The sequence below is a fragment of the Periplaneta americana genome, chromosome 9 (genome assembly GCF_040183065.1).
Source record: "Periplaneta americana isolate PAMFEO1 chromosome 9, P.americana_PAMFEO1_priV1, whole genome shotgun sequence".
Lineage (NCBI taxonomy): Eukaryota > Metazoa > Arthropoda > Insecta > Blattodea > Blattidae > Periplaneta > Periplaneta americana.
Window position 1 is genome coordinate 163,366,364 of NC_091125.1, and position 17,058 is coordinate 163,383,421.

General features: G+C 36.6%; 1 protein-coding gene across 1 annotated transcript in view; it reads right to left on the reverse strand.

Annotated features, from left to right (window-relative positions):
- Dp (transcription factor Dp) overlaps positions 1-17,058 on the reverse strand; it is a 151,723-nt gene that overhangs the window by 19,757 nt on the left and 114,908 nt on the right. Inside the window, exons 8-9 of the mRNA XM_069836300.1 lie at positions 10,226-10,374; positions 5,281-5,363 (exon numbers count right to left, since the gene is read on the reverse strand). Of these exons, the coding sequence (XP_069692401.1) occupies positions 5,281-5,363; positions 10,226-10,374 (232 nt within the window). The remainder of the gene's footprint in view (positions 1-5,280; positions 5,364-10,225; positions 10,375-17,058) is intronic.

Sequence of the window (17,058 nt, forward strand, 5' to 3'; positions counted from 1 at the left end):
TCCCGGCATTTGATGTAGAATAACTCTTCTCGGGTTCTCAGCCAGGTGAGTTGGAGATTAGCTTCCAAGCTTTCGACGGCTAGCTCTGCCATCTTCTTCAGGGAATGAAGTGATGTGGGACAATGTCTAGCTGGTATATATGCAAAAGTAGGGCTTCCCGCTGCAGGCCAATCAGGAGCTAGTTCCTAGTCCCGACCGCCAGGCGCATTCTGGTTGGTGGAGCGGCAGCCAATCAGGAGCTACTTGCTGGTCCCGACTGTCTGCCGTCAATACGCTTAGACCACCAGCAAACGGCAGACAGTCGGGACCAGCAAGTAGCTCCTGATTGGCTGCCGCTTCCACCAACCAGAATCCGCCTGGCAGTCGGAACTAGGAACTAGCTCCTGATTGGCCCGCAGTGGGAAGCCGTACTTTTGCATATATACCAGATAGACATGGTCCCACATCACCTCATTCCCTGAAGAAGATGGCAGAGCTAGCCGTCGAAAGCTTGGAAGCTAATCTCCAACTCACCTGGCTGAGAACCCGAGAAGAGTTATTCTAATCCCGAACTAGTTCTGACAATGTACACAACTGGTGCATGCGTGGAAAGAAGTTCGGTATTAGTTCGGAATGCATTCTCAATTGCTTGCTGGACAAACCTTATATCGACTGACTAAAGAAATTATCAGGAAGAAATTTGAGGTCAAGCTCATTTTGAGCTGCAGTGCTCTATCATCATCAGTGAAAGTGGGGCATATCACCACTCTTCTACCTGCTTTGCTTGGCTTAAGGACAGACGAATTTAATTTTCAGAAGTAGCAAGACACTAAGAAAATTTAAGAATAACGAAGTTGATACCATCATTATCATTATAAAGTATAACTGTATGGAGGTCATTTATTTGATATATATTGCAGCCTATCACAATTCTAACCAGTTTAAAAAAGAAAAATGCTATAATACCCTTGAATGTCATAATCAGGCCTAGGACCTGAAAAGGCCAGACTTGACATCAACGGAAATCTCAAGTGTAGTCTTTGTGGCAGAAATCTGTGCCATACCTCCATGTACGAGGGCACTTTGAAAAGTAATGCCTCCTAATTTTTTGTGTTGTTAAATTACGGAGTACTAGCTGTCATACATTCTACTCAGTTAACTTCCCTAATTCACTCACGTAAGTTTCGTACCTCTGCCACTAGAGAGCTCTGAATTATAGTCTGAAACATGGCGGCATGTAACAGCACTAGTCAGTGCATCTGAAGCAGCGTGCTGTGTTAAAGTTTCTGACGACAGAAAATGTAGCCCTGACTGACATTCATTGGGAGAATGAAGGCTGATTAGGGAGATGAATGTGTAGATATCAGTACTGTGTGACGTTGGTCTGTTTGTGCCTGTAATGAACTACTCCCAATAATCATAAATGAAAACCAAGTTACAAGAAAGAATGAGGGAGAGGTGCTGGTGTCCATATAAGTGGATTTCAAATTGAAGGAATTTCACCTGGAATATTCAAAGAGATAGTGTTAGAACTGTACTGTCTATTGTAATTGGGGCTTTGCCCTGTTATAGACATAAATCAATAAACAGCGAAAAGCAAATTTGCTAAATCTTACGGCCAGTTTCACCAACTTTCGTCATATTCTGCTTTGCGAACATCAAATTAAGAAATGTTAATATTCTAGCATATTATTAAAGTATTATCAACACTGACCCATAAATAGTTAATGATCCATCAGTTTGATGAGTTCTTTTTTTACCTATTCTGAATGCTCCACATTCAGAAGGTTTACCGTTATTGCTGGTGGAACTGATGATAAGATTTATTTCGTGAGATGAGCAAAATTATTCACCATGGTAAAAGGTCTAAGGAATTCGCGAAGTGTGATAACACAAATTCTCATTTTTCCATTTCCCTATACTTCTTCACAAAATTTAAAAACACGCACTTTTGAATTACAAAATAACGCAAATATGTATTAAAAAAACAACACAATATAAGTTTTTTTAACAAAGTCCTGCAATATATGAGCCGTTCAGAGCAGAAGTGGTGTAAGTCAAGAATGGGTAATGGGGGTTTGCACTATATTTTACAGAATTTTTACTTTAAACCTCATTACCCAATTTTGACTTACACCACTTTTGCTCTGAACGGCTCATATGATTTATTTACAAAATCTTGTAACAATGAAGTATGTTTAAGTAATACTTTCATAATTTCGTTTTTTTTTTTTCCTTTGATGATACATTTTGTTAAAAATATGAATGCAGCCATGTATTAAAATTTACACAGTATAAATTGTAAAAAAAAAACTAAAACGTATGTTGGAAATACTGCACTGTTATAGTGTTCAATATCTTAAAGCCAGGATTGTAAAACTTGCATATAACACAATCAAACTGGCAATATCAAGTAACACCGAAATCTTGCAATTTTAAAACTAATTTTCCTTAAAAATAAAAACGCTTTCATGGGACTTCAGTCATGGAATTACCTAACATTCACCTTAAAGTTGAGTAAACCTTGGCAGAAATCCAAGCAGTCAACCCAAGTGGGATTCGAACCTGCGTCCATGGACATACTTAGATCTAGAGTCCAGCTCGTTACCACTTAAGCTACACCAGTGGCCTAGGATGATTTCTCAATTTAGGTGGACACAGCTAAAGAAAGTAACATACTTTAGAATTAGGCTTTTAAGTAATCGACCGTGTCTTTGAACTTGATATTTCCAACGTTTCAGAACTACTTACAGGTTCCATCATCAGGGTAAGACCAGAGAGGACACCTACCCCCAACATAGATAGAAAATTGGGATAAGGATAACACAAAGACATTGTAAGGTAACCTATACCTGAGAACATGCTTTCTGTACGACATTTAATTTCCGACATTCAATGAACACACTAAATTATTATTTTTAAAATCAACTTTCTAATCCAACAGCTTGCAATATTATAGATCGTATTTCAACAATGATTACAATAGGGATATCTTATGCAAAGTTTTACCGCTAGTTGGCAGGAGCGTTCCATGCGGCGCAACATGTTGTAGGGCTATGTTTTGTCATATGCTACAGTTGATTACATTTTTCCTCTTGTTGGTTTTCTGTGCGTGTCAAAATTATATTTACAATTATTTTGTATAACCTACTATAATTTAATATAATTAAATATTTTCTTACCTCATAATTTAATTTAATTTACAATAAATAACAACATAAACCTGTATAATATTGAGCGATTGCCCGAGATGGGTGGGGAAATCTTCAGTATGCAGAATATAGATACGAGTAAATTGAATGTTCATGAACCTAAACGAGAACTTTGAGAACGAGGTGCACGAATAAAAAATAGGAACTATGTCGAAGGTGAATATTGCCCTCTTTAATCATTAGGATTTAATAACCGTACGCTAAAAACAGGATATGCAGCCACCAATGTGGTTTTTTTTTTTTATAGGGAAGGGACTATCGAGATTGAATTCCATGTATTTTTTTCTGTAGTTGCAGAAAGATCAAATGTAATTTTGAATAGGATGATATAATGTGATCGCAGCAGTATCACGATTAGTCGTGCGTTTTGTAGGTTAAGGACATGCAGTTTTGAATACTATGTAGGAAGATTTTGAAGATTTGAAGTTAAAAAATGGTTTTAATAATTAGGGTACAGTGCATTAAAACATTATACACGAAATGGATTTCATTACGGATTGTTCTGGATGATAAACATCCCAGTTTATCGAGAGTTTACTGCAGTCGTAAACATCGGAGACTCCTACAACTACTGCATGTAATCTAAGCTAACATAGCTCGCTGTCGAGGTTGCATATGTTTTTATTAATTTTTCTTTTTCCCCTTCCAAAATGAAACTGTAGTCAACAATTCTTTACTTGAAGTGTTACTTTTATTTAATAGCTAGCACTTTCGAGGCGCAATTTAATTACTTACATTTTTTAAAGTTTAAAGCATATATTCAGAATACTTCGGGACCGGATTGAAGACAAAAAGCTTTCCCTAGTTTTTACATATAGGAACATAACAAGAATTTGCCATTTTTAATTGTTTATAAGAGAATTTAATATACTAATACACTACGTATATCCTCAATGTTTATATACCGAAAAACAAATGCACACGCAAAGCGCATCTCTCAAAGTACACGTGCGCTATCTGTTGGTGCTAGTTCAGGATATGCCTATTGTCCCTCCATCTTACAACCCATGTCACCTTTACCCACTAGACCTTACACTTTACCATATTTATTTTTCAACAGTAATCTCACTAGAGGTTTTGATTTATCTAGAGAAAATCAAAACTCGAGTGGGATTTAATTGACTATTACACGATTAGAAGAAAGTAGGCTATATAATTGGCTTACGAAAATACAACTGTCTTCAAATGTATTATTGTACCATCTCAACATTACGCTAGATGTCAGTGGTGTTTTATGATGATTTTTTCTTGTTACCGGTATCAATTGTGCCAACTATGGAATCATCATTGAACTCTGTGGACTGTTACTAGTCAAGAAGGCTTTGTTGATTCAGTTTCATTTTTATTAAAACATTTGCATTCCATTTCAATCATCCGGATCCCAGTAATCAACTTGACAGATGATTTTCAATAAATCTTAGTATTAAACAATCTCTGTTACGTGACTATCCATAATATATAGCAGAAGCTATAACAAACATAACCTAAATAATATAAACAGGTGTTAGAAAAGTTTTAATTAAGGATGATGAAATAAACAAGAAACGTTTTAATTAACGATGATGAAATAAATAATAAACATGGATGATTTTAAAAGAAACAATTATTGAAAGTACAATTTTCAAATTTGAATGTTTTGGTGGTTCAGTTGATGTTATACTGGACGTGTGTGTAAAAGAAGTGAACTCGTTGGTGTACATGGTGTATCCCTCAACTCATTCAGGATTTCCGAATGGTGCTCTTCATATATGACCAGTGATCTTTATTAATTCTTGTTCTTGAATGCCAAAATGCGAGTCATATTTGAAAGTGATGTGCATCGACTGGAGTGGTTTGTAATTTTCTGTTTTTTGACGGCCAGACCAGTGCAGTTTGAAATGTTGGCAAACAAAGAAAGAAATGCTAGGGTAGTGATAAAAATAAACAAATGCTAGGGACGCGATAAAATTAAACAAATGCTAGGGACGCGATAAAATTGTGCGATAAGCAGCCATGATTGGTTGAAAGAAGTCCTTTCATACCGTTTTATTGGTCCAAAGTAGTGTGACGTAGTAAAAGTGTAATAGTCACTATAATCATAAATACTTACCCAGAACCATTCCCATCCTCTTGAGAACTTCTATGTCGTCATGAATTTCAAATTTATCATCAAAGTTGAACAGGTACTCCATTCTGAAACAGAACATCAGAATTATGACCCAATCCCACTATGTTTACCTTTAGAACAGCAAACCATTTACTATATTTTCAGTCTACTTAACTACCAGTGAAACATGACCTGTTACCTCTTCTGTGTAGCAATTATTGTGATTGTGTGTGTGTATCATATGGCTAGCTCGAACTTCCTAGCATCCAAATGATATTTACACATCATGTTCTGTGCACTGCAATGGAGTAAGTAACCTTTGTCCATCCTCGTGTTGCGCTATTGACAAAGTGTGCAGGCTTCTGATTGTAGAATATTGTCCTTTTGAAGTGTGACAACTACAGAGAGTTCCCATTCTAACCTCTTACTTACTTACTTACTGGCTTTTAAGGAACCTGGAGGTTCATTGCCGCCCTCACATAAGCCCGCCATTGGTCCCTATCCTGAGCAAGATTAATCCAGTCTCTATTATCATATCCCACCTTCCTCAAATCCATTTTAATATTATCTTCCCATCTACGTCTCGGCCTACCCAAAGGTCTTTTTCCCTCCGGCCTCCCAACTAACAATCTACATGCATTTCTGGATTTGCCCATACGTGCTACATGCCCTGCCCATCTGAAACGTCTGGATTTAATGTTCGTAATTATGTCAGGTGAAGTATTCAATGCGTACAGCTCTGCGTTGTGTAACTTTCTCCATTTTCCTGTAACTTCATCCCTCTTAGCCCCAAATATTTTCCTAAGAACCTTATTCTCAAACACCCTTAATCCCCATTCTAACCTCTACCTACCAAAACCTGCTGTCAGGTGGCGAACAGTCATATGCTGGCACACGGACAGATTTGTGCACGCTTTCTTCTACTGATCAGTCCACTCCACCCCTTACCGTTTAGCTTCCTTGGGCCAGGTGCTTCGCACTACCGTAAACTGGGGTTACTTTGAACACAGAGGAAACTTTGAACATTTTTTTAGGAAATCATATTTAGGTTTTACATGCTGCTCTTGTTACAGATGGATGTAAATTTGGTATGAGAATGATTTTTATAATAATTTGCTTTCATCCATAACAAGTGCAGCATGTAGAAACCTAAATATGATTTTCTGAAAAAATGTTCAAAGTAACCCCAGTTTACAGTACCATCATTAAGCTGATGGAACAAGTTGGTGTGGTTTTAACTGCACTACTGATGAGTCTCAGTGTACTGTTCTGACATTTTTATTTTTCTAATCATTTGAGGTCTGGTATGGAGACGGTATTTAATACCTTCCATATACAGGGTGATTCATAAGCACCTGTACAAACTTTGTGGGTGTAATGTAGAGGTGAACTATAACTGAAATGTTCTATACAACTTTTCCCGCAAATCCTTACTTTCAGAGTTACGATGCAGAATGTTCTATCTTGCTAAGTATCAAAAACATGGACCAGTAAAGCCTTTGGATGTGTCACATTCGCCTACATAGAGACTGCAGTAGATGTTTGTTATTTGTACACCCCACTACAGTTGATTCCGACTTGATAGGACTTTGTTTATTCTAATAGGTATGGCATTGTTGCAGTTCTACACATTCATTCTGTTGTTAGTTCAGCAGGCTTCAGTTGTGTCCGGTACGATAGATTGTGCAGGATTGGTTGCTTGACCAGTCAGATCACCAGACCTGAGCCCCTGGACTTCTACCTTTGAAGCCATCTGAAGGTGCTCATTTATGCCGCTCAAATTTCGAAAGTATTAGAACTACAGCAGCAAAATCAAAATGGCTATGAAACTGTTTGGAATGAGTTGAATGGGTCTGTAAAATTCCAAGATCAGTACATACCTGCGTACAGCAAATAAAGTCCTACCAGGTCAGAATCAAATGTAGTGGTGTGTACGAATAACGAACACCTAACACAGTTGCTATGTAGGCTAACATGGCACATCCGAAGGCTTTACTGGTCCATGTTTTTGATACCTAGCATGGCAGGACATTACACATTATAACTCTGAAAGTAAGGATTTGCGGGAAAAGTTGTATAGAACATTTTAGTTTTATCTTTACCTCCACATTACACCCCCAAAGTCTGTACAGGTATTTATGAATCACCCTGTATATAATAAATGCGTTTGATGTAACTATTATATTATGTCACAGCAATTCTTTATGTTACTTCATTTTTGTAATCTTATAATGATATTGATGTATTTATTTACACTGCAAGTGGGCAAACACCCGGTGGCAGTGGTAACTTAATTGCACACAATAATTACAAGTAATACTACAGTACACAATAATTACAACAAGTAATACTGATAATTATGTCAAATTTATGCCATATCAGTAATAAAATTATAGCAGCTTAGTAATCGTAGTAGATTAATGTAAGGTTATTAGTACTACCTGTTGCATGAATTACTGCCATTTTCGAGAGGAGAGCTGGCAAACTTTGCTTACAAGTTTGCTGAATGTTTGGAGACTGACAAGTCGAATGTGCAATATCTTTCATGTATAAAGAAATGTCAACAGTAGTTCACATCTTAATTGCTATTTGACCTGCACTTTCATCATTGATACCGCATCATGTTGCGAACATTTTTTCATGGAATAATGGATGTGAACCCACATCTCATCTCTATGCAACATGAACTTTCTAGGACTTTTATCATTCTTCCCAAGTGCCCTTATGCATGCTGTCTGTCATATAACATCATCATCATCATCATCATCCTCATCCTCATCCTAGTCTCAAAAGAACTGTTACAGCCTGAAAAAGTGATTTTCTTGCCATCTTTTCATAGGTCGACCAAATGACCGTTTCCCATTTGGACGATACTTCATTATTGCCTTAGGGATCCTGGATGACACCATTCTTGAGACGTGTTCCAGTTTAAATGATATCTGGAGATACAGTCCAGTATTGATGACACATTAAGTTCTTGAAGGATATCTTCATTTTTCTTTCGACCCCATTTAGTGTTTGGCGCATGAATCTCATCTCGCAAGCTGTTAGTCTGCTTTCATCTTTTGTCCTTATAGTCCACGCTTCACTCCCATAACATAAGACTGGTCGAGCTATTATTTGATAAAGACGAGTATGAGTTGATTTTTGTACTAATGAAGGTTTTAAAACTCTATTAATGATGCCCATTGATTTGTTGAATTTTACAATTTTCTCTGATAAATCCAAATTTTCAACAAAAGAAAGTTTATATCCTAAATACTTAAACTCATTAACTCTTTCCAAAATTGTGTTATTTAAACAAATTTTGCTTGGTTTTGGGTATTTACTACAAAAGGCCATTATTTTTGTTTCATTAATGGATATTTCCATTGAATATTTTTGGTATAACAATATGAGGAAACTATAAGTCTTACATTTGTTGAATTTAAAGCCACAGGGTGTACTACTTTTTTCAAATTTATTTTCCCCTTAATAACATTAGGAAGTTTACACAATGTTGGGATATGTTCACTGTTCATAAAATTCTAGTAAAGTTCTGCATACAGCATATTTTTCCATCCTCGTCCAAATCTACTTTCCACAGATATGTGGCTGAGATTTTCATGATGTGGAGATTCCCCCCCCACCCCCCCATTGTTTCCTGCTCTTTTTCGAACTCTCTGGATAGATTCCAAATGATTGTAACACTTCTCCCAACATACTTCGGCTCTGTTTAAGCGAGAAATGAAACCTTTATTCATATCTTCTTCACAGAATTTCAGTAACTTGTACATTAGAGTCTACCATTAGAACATAAGTCTATGTGATGAATTGTTATTTAGATCTTCTTGTTATTACTACACTACAGAGTCTGTTGAGCATAAGTGACTGACACCAAGTAATTATTTTCATTCCATGCTGTAAAGTACCTTCAGTAAGTGACGATTTACTAGTAAATGTTTATGCTATAGTTCACCAGCACTAATTCATGCAACAGATAATATACTAAGAACTTCATTTTCGTAATCTTTCAAGTTACAGGTAAGTACAGGGCATATCAAAAGTCCGGTAACACTTTCAATATTTTACTACACAAAAACTACTAATGATAGCACTTTCAAATACACGTCAGTTTAAAGTCAAACTCTCAAAGTTATTCAGCTGCTTAATTTTCAGCGACGAAGCGACATTCCATACGAGTGGGAAAATTAACAAGCACAACTGTCGTGTTTGGAGTACACAGAAACTTCACAGAATCATTGAACACGAGCGTGATTCACCAAAGGTGAATGTTTTCTGCGCATTGTCACAACGAAAACTGTATGGACTTTCTTCTTCATTGAGGTTACTGTGACTGGACATTCATATCTGGACATGTTGGAGCAATGGTCGGTACCTCAACTTAGACAAGATCTCGATGACGATTTCATCTTTCAGCAAGATGGGGCTCCGCCACATTTCCACAATGCAGTTCGTGCTTACCTGAATACGGAGATGTCTGATCGTTGGATAGGACGTTTCATGACATGGCCACCAAGGTCACCCGATATGACTGCATGTGACTTTTTTCTATGGGGGTACCTAAAGGACCGTGTTTGTACTGCCTTTGCCACGTGATTTAGAGGAACTAAAAACCAGAATTCGAGAAGCTGCCACCACGGTCACAGAGGATATGTTGAAAAGGGTATGGGAAGAGTTTGATTATCGTTTGGACATCTGCCGAGTCACTTGTGGTTCACACACTGAATCTCTGTAAAGTGTAAACAGAACTTTGAGAGTTTGACTTTAAACTGACGTGTGTTTGAAAGTGCTATCATTAGTAGTTTTTGTGTAATAAAATACTGAAAGTGTTACCGGACTTTTGATATGTCCTGTATATCAATTTTATGCCACATCAGTAACAAAAATTACAACTCTGACAGTGATCAGCTCCAACAAATGAACAGAAACTCATTAATTTGCTTACTTGTCATTGGAAATGCTACAGTCGATGACAGTTTTTCTACTTGTATTAACGATGATGAATGGCAGTTGGATGGCAGAGTTTGCAGCCGGTGCACCACATTTACTTTCCACAGACCGATTTCTTTCAACAAGGTTTTTGAAAGATATTTGCTGAAACATTAAGAATGGAGAAGTAACAATGAATATAAATAGAATAACATTAAAGAAGAGACAAAAAATAAAAACAGCGCAGAATTTTGTAAATATATAGTAGCATAAGAAATGAACATCTCCAAACGAAAAGACTTTCAGGCAGATCATGAGTAAAGCAATTCAGAAAATGCTTTTAGAGTCTCCAATGTGATGACTGGAAAACAGTTAGTAGAGAAGGACTTCACTGAAACTATATTGTGATGTACTATTAGTAGTAAGAAAGCTTATTGTGCTACCCATAATCTTTCATAGAGGTTCCAGTTCCGGACTTTTAACAAGGTCCAAGACCTTAACTCCTATGCAAGGATCTTCTGCACAGCTCAAAGGAAAAGCTCCAAATATCGTATGTGTCTTGCAGTTTCAATGTGCTACCCACCCAGATGAGTCCCACAGTTTGTAAATGTTTCCTGAAAGTTATTTGACCTAAGCAGTGGAAAGTTTATATGCTCAGAGTTTGTAGTTCTATCAGTATAGAAGTTTGCTCTGCAAAGTGGTGAATGTGGGATAGGGTAACATCTACGAGTATATCATGATAAAAATATGATAGCCAGGTGGTTATTTTAGTAAAGTAAAACCGTATTTCATTGCATAATCGGCACATTTTTACTGCTTCTTTTTTTTTCTTTTTTGGAGTGGAGATATACGGTGTGGCCATTATGTGAAGAATAAATTAAAATGGTAATGATTAATTGTGTCAACTTTCAGTGTTCAGCTTCCATGTAACAGAGGACTGTGCAAGGATGCAAAGCCAAATTGCATGATTCGTAATGGAAAAGGAAGGAAAGGGAAAGGTAGGACGTTGGAACCATAATGTTGTTGTTTTCTAATGCCAGGCATTTGACAATAAAGTCATTTGACCTCTTGCACTCCAATATTTTTCAAAGATATTATCACGGTCAGCTACTGAAGCACAGATTTTGAGGTGTTCCGAATCCATTTCTTGGTATGAGTTGCACAATGGGCAGATAGGGGGCTGATGAACCATAATATGAATAATGTCTTAAACTGACAGCTGTCATTCTGACAGACTTTGTTCTAATTTCTACTTTGGAAGTAGGAGAGATGGAGATGCACAACTTCCAATCACTAGATTATGCACCAATATGCCTGGATTAAATCCCAAATCTCTCCTCAGTGCATAGAAAAAGAAGACATATATCACTGTTGATAGCGATTCGTCTGTCGGACGGAACATTAAGCCTAGCGACTCCCTTGGTGCTATTTGACAGGAGTAGGCTACGTGCCAGCACTGGGTTTCCCCTTCTCCCATCCTCATCTTCATCATCATTCTCACCCATTCCCTTCATTACACTTACACATACACTCACTCTAGTAGACGACATAATTTTCCACATATGTATACACATCATGCATAATGTGGCCCACCGAAGTGGTGTGCAACTAAAAAATGGATCACAATCTTGCCATCTATTCACAATATGCGGAACCCGAATCACGCAAGTGAACTGGATAGGCATTGGATACACACTTTTCATTCATTGCATATTTCGGGCTGTTATGTAGAAGAAAAATGTGTGTGGTAAATCTGAAGAGGAAGGAAGGATATCGATATTATACTGGGTATATCATATACATGCTGTACTTTGAGACTCGCTTTCTTGATTTTCCAATTTTCAACATTTTGTAACATTCAAAATGCTCTAATGAATGAAATATTTCTGCAATATCAGTGAAATTTTGCACAGAAGTCCACAAAAGCATTTGAAGTAAACTGAAAGCATTCAAGTCACTATGTGTTGAGGATGTGATACTTACTTACTTATGGCTTTTTACTTATGGCTTTTAAGGAACCCGGAGGTTCATTGTTGCCCTCACATAAGCCCGCCATCGATCCCTATCATGTGCAAGATTCCTTTACTGTGGTGAGGATGTAATAAGTTTTAAAAATTTGAAAAAGTTAACAACTAAAAGGTAAATATTTTTTTTCTCAGAAAGTAATTGAAAAAATATGAAAAGCATAAGTCATATTTTACATACATCTATCAGGAATAAATTAAATATAAATTTAAAGAAAAATTATGTAAACTTTAAAATTGGAACAATTATAACTTGGCATAAAAAAAAAAAACAATTATTATAGGTATAGAATATCAAAGTGAAAATATGTGTATTGTATATCCACATTTTAAGAAATAATATGTGGTAAAAATTTCAGATTAATTTGTGTAAAAATAAAGAAGTTCGAAATTTCACAGATCTATAGCCTTAATGAATTAAAAACACTTTTTTTTCTACTAAAAACATTCATGGTATTATTGAATCACATGTGCTAGAACATCTGATACAATGAAGTCAATATTATCAGACTACTGGACCAGTTCGTGAAAAGATGATGTGGTTTAGGCCTAAAAAAGTACTGTATTTGAACACTTGTAAACAACTACTCCACACAACCAACAACTAAACTGAAATGAAGGCATTTATGGCTATTGGCTTGATGCTAACATCTCGCACCTCCACTCCATTCACTTTCGTCAGAGTCCACTACTGTTTCTCGTACATTCGACCTTGAGCGTACCGATGCTTTGTGTTGCAGTGGCGGCACGTTACTTTTAAATATCACTAATATTTATGATCGTGATAACAGAAATATCCATGCGACGATTATGTGGTGAAATTTTGAAGTCCTGATCAGTTTGTCTATAAATAAAGGTGCGACTATTATGCAATAAAATACGGAGGCATCAATGTTTCTTTGTAATGCCCACAACTCAATCATTCTGCTGTTAATACTGTTGCATAGTTTTCCAAATATTACTACAATTTCCGATAAATTGATATTATTTCATTATTAGGATCTGGAAATTAACGCATTTATATATTGTTTTCCAGTGTCTATAAGTGCATCAATTTTGAAATTCGTTAGCAAGTTATGTTGCACATTCTTTTTTTTTTATGAATGGATCATACTTTTAATATGTTAACGTCTACATAATATATTAAGAAGTAAACATTTTAATTTTACATCTCAATATTAACCCTTTGTACCATCATATAAACACAAACAAGGGCCTGAAGAGTAATCAACTTAGTGAACATCTGACTTCATAACGAAACCAACACTTCAACACCATGAGTAGACCTGAGTCAGGCCTTCCAATGTTTTCCGTTTGTAGATTGGTTAATGTTCAGGTCTTGCCAATGTTTTCTGTTTGTAGATTGCTTAATGTTCAGGCCTTGCCAATGTTTTCCATTTGTAGATTGCTTAATGTTCAGGCCTTGCCAATGTTTTCCGTTTGTAGATTGGTTAATGTTTAGGCTTTGCCAATGTTTTCCATTTGTAGATTGCTTAATGTTCAGGCCTTGCCAATGTTTTCTGTTTGTAGATTGCTTAATGTTCAGGCCTTGCCAATGTTTTCCGTTTGTATATTGGTTAATGTTCAGACCTTGCCAATGTTTTCCGTTTGTAGATTGGTTAATGTTCAGGCCTTGCCAATATTTTCCATTTGTAGATTGGTTAATGTTCAGGCCATGCCAATGTTTTCCGTTTGTAGATTGCTTAATGTTCAGGCCTTGCCAATGTTTTTCATTTGTAGATTGGTTAATGTTCAGGCCTTGCCAATGTTTTCCATTTGTAGATTGGTTAATGTTCAGGCCTTGCCAATGTTTTCTGTTTGTAGATTGGTTAATGTTCTCCAAAGTAACTGACAAAGTTAAGGCTATGGATCTGTGAAATTTCTAACTTCTACATTTTTACACCAATTAATCTAAAACTTATACCACATATTTCTTACAATGTGGACATGCAATACACAAATTTTCACTTTCATATTCCAATTAGTTTATTATTTAATTATCTAAACGATAACAACTCCCTGTATTAACAGGCAGCCACAAAGACGGAGCATATTGTGCAAAAGGCAGTTGAAAGTATGTTTCAGTTTAATGGAGTCGCACAAAAATGACAAGAAATGATTTAATAAATAATTACGTACTAATTAATTATTTAAAGATCACTGTTTACCGTAGAGATGGTTTCGGAGTAGAAATATTGATCCTCTCACAGCTGCAAGAATGATGTCATCAATTGCCTTCCTCTGTAGGCTGAAACGTTGCCAGGTCTGGAAGAAGAAACCGAGAATAGTTCCGCGTGCTCCAACCATAAGGCCTATTACTTCAATTTGTTGTAGGCCGTATTTGTCAATGAAATATGGAATGGTAAGTACATAATGTCGTTTTTTTCCCCTATTTACATCTTCAGGTTGGCTCTTTTGTTCTTCAAATCTAACAGTGGGATCGATGATGTAGCCATTGTTGTTATTTGGTGGGATGGCAATCATGTCTATTCTTCTTGTACTGCCATTGTCTGCCAGTCCGTGTACTTCTTCGAACACTTGAAAATTTATTGATCTAAATTGTTCGGCGAACATTGAACGAATTATATGGTGTCATGAGTTACGGAGTACTTCACCGTGCGGACAAGAGCCCAGGACATGTGCAAGTGTTTCTGGCTCTCTGTGGCATTGCCGACAGAGGATGTTGTCCCAAGTCCTGCCCGGAAGGGAATGTACAGAAGACACGTGTGCAGTCATTTTAATAGCTTCGCGCCACTCGCTAGGGGTCAGGCTTTCACGATGTCGTACCCAGGAATTTGCCGGACTAAACTCGCTGTATAGCTCTACGCCCACGCCTCTAATTCTAATTTTGTTGTTTTTTTAATATTGAATTATAATTGTTCCAATTTTCAAAGTTTACATAATTTTTCTTTACAATTTATATTTAATTTATTCCTAACAAATGTATGTAAAATGTAACACATGCTTTTCAAATTTTTCCAATTACTTTTTGAGAAAAAAAAAATTACCCTTTTAGTTCTTAATTTTTTTTTTTAAACTTGTCACATCCTCCACACGTGGTGATCTAATTACTTTCAATAGCACAAGAAAACACATGTGTCAGTTTACTTCACATGCTTTTGTCGACTTCTATGCAAAACTTCAATGAAACTGGAGAAAAATTGCATTGATTAGAGCATTTCAAATGTCACAAAATGTTGAAAATTGGAAAATCGAGAAGACGAGTATCAAAGTACAGCATGTATGTGATATATACTATCAATATCCTTCCTTCCTATACAGGTCTACCACACACGTTTTCTCCTACGTAACAGCGCGAAACATGAACTTAATGAAAAGTAAAATTAGTTAGAATGAAGAACAAAGTCTGTCAGAATGACAGCTGAGTCAGTTTAAAGGGCTGCAATTCCATGCACATGCTGGTCTCTTTAAATTCGTCTTGAGGCACTTTAAATTGTCATAGGGCCAAAATAAGCACAGATTTATAAAAGTGAAACATTAGTTTATATTTTATAGTTAAAAACAAAACTTGCATTTTTAATTTTTATTTTTATTATTTTCTCCGATCCACAGCCTTGAACAACTCTGAATACCAAAAGATGCGAGAAATTAGAATCTTGGAAGGCAAGTTCTCTGTGTGGAGCTGTTAATATTATTTCCATAAACTCCAATAATAATGTGATATGGAAAGAACATTTTATGGTGAAAAACTTCTAGAGGGGCGAAACACGAAGTTGTACTATTCAAAATTGCAGGCAAATGTTGAAGAAGAACTGCAAATTACAAACTTCATACTCACTTAGTAATAGTACTTAAAAAAAAAATGAAGTGAAGACAGAAAAGAACATACAAGTGAATAAAAGATTTATAGAACTACTGGATGGGATATGATATAATCAGTGCTGTAGTCACAAAATTTACAGATGATATATTGTGTCAGGTATTTATTGTCGCACAATTTCATGTTGTACACACTAAGAACTCTATTAATAAAATCTTTGGTGCAACAGCGCATGGAGGACGACCAACTGAGTGCTGGCCTCACGTCCACAAGCCTCAAAAGAGGTGAACGATCATCCAACCAGCACGAGGGTAACATGTGGTCAGCACGATGATCCCCTGAGCCATTATCGATGGCATACATAACCGCATTATGCTACTCAATGTAGCTCCCCAAATTCCTCACGATGCTGGATGGGCAGGGTTCCATACACTGACCGAAATTTCATGAGAAAATTTCTTCCCCCATGAAGATTCGAACGAGTGCTCATTCCGTACACCTAGATATGGAGTGAATCAAACTGAGACCCTTATGGGACCTAAAAGAAAATCAAAACAATATTACCAGCATATATTGAGCTTACTAGTTTTCTGTAAACAATCTCTTCTTTACACTTTCATATTTAAACTAGAGCCACATATTAAAGTACAATGTTTCATAGGAAATGGTTTTAACAAATTTGCATCATTCTGAAAGATTATGCACATTTTTTTCTTTAATTGGGTTATTTTACGACGCTGTATCAACATCTACTGCCCGTGTCTCACGTCCTGAACCGAGAGTTCCCTAGTGCCTATAACCACGCCTCTTAGGTCTGCTCGGACCGGCACGGCAGCTGCAGCGTGGCGGCATATTACATGTGCGGAAGACATTATCCTATGCCAGTGTAGGGGTTTTTACTGTTTATAATACTGGATACTGTAATCGTGGTTACCAGTATCGCTATTATTTCTGATGGAGATTTCCTAAAATGTATGTACACACTAGGCCACTCTTCGTTCAGTCTGGACAACTGCTGAATTACCATAGGGCAGCGTTTCTCAA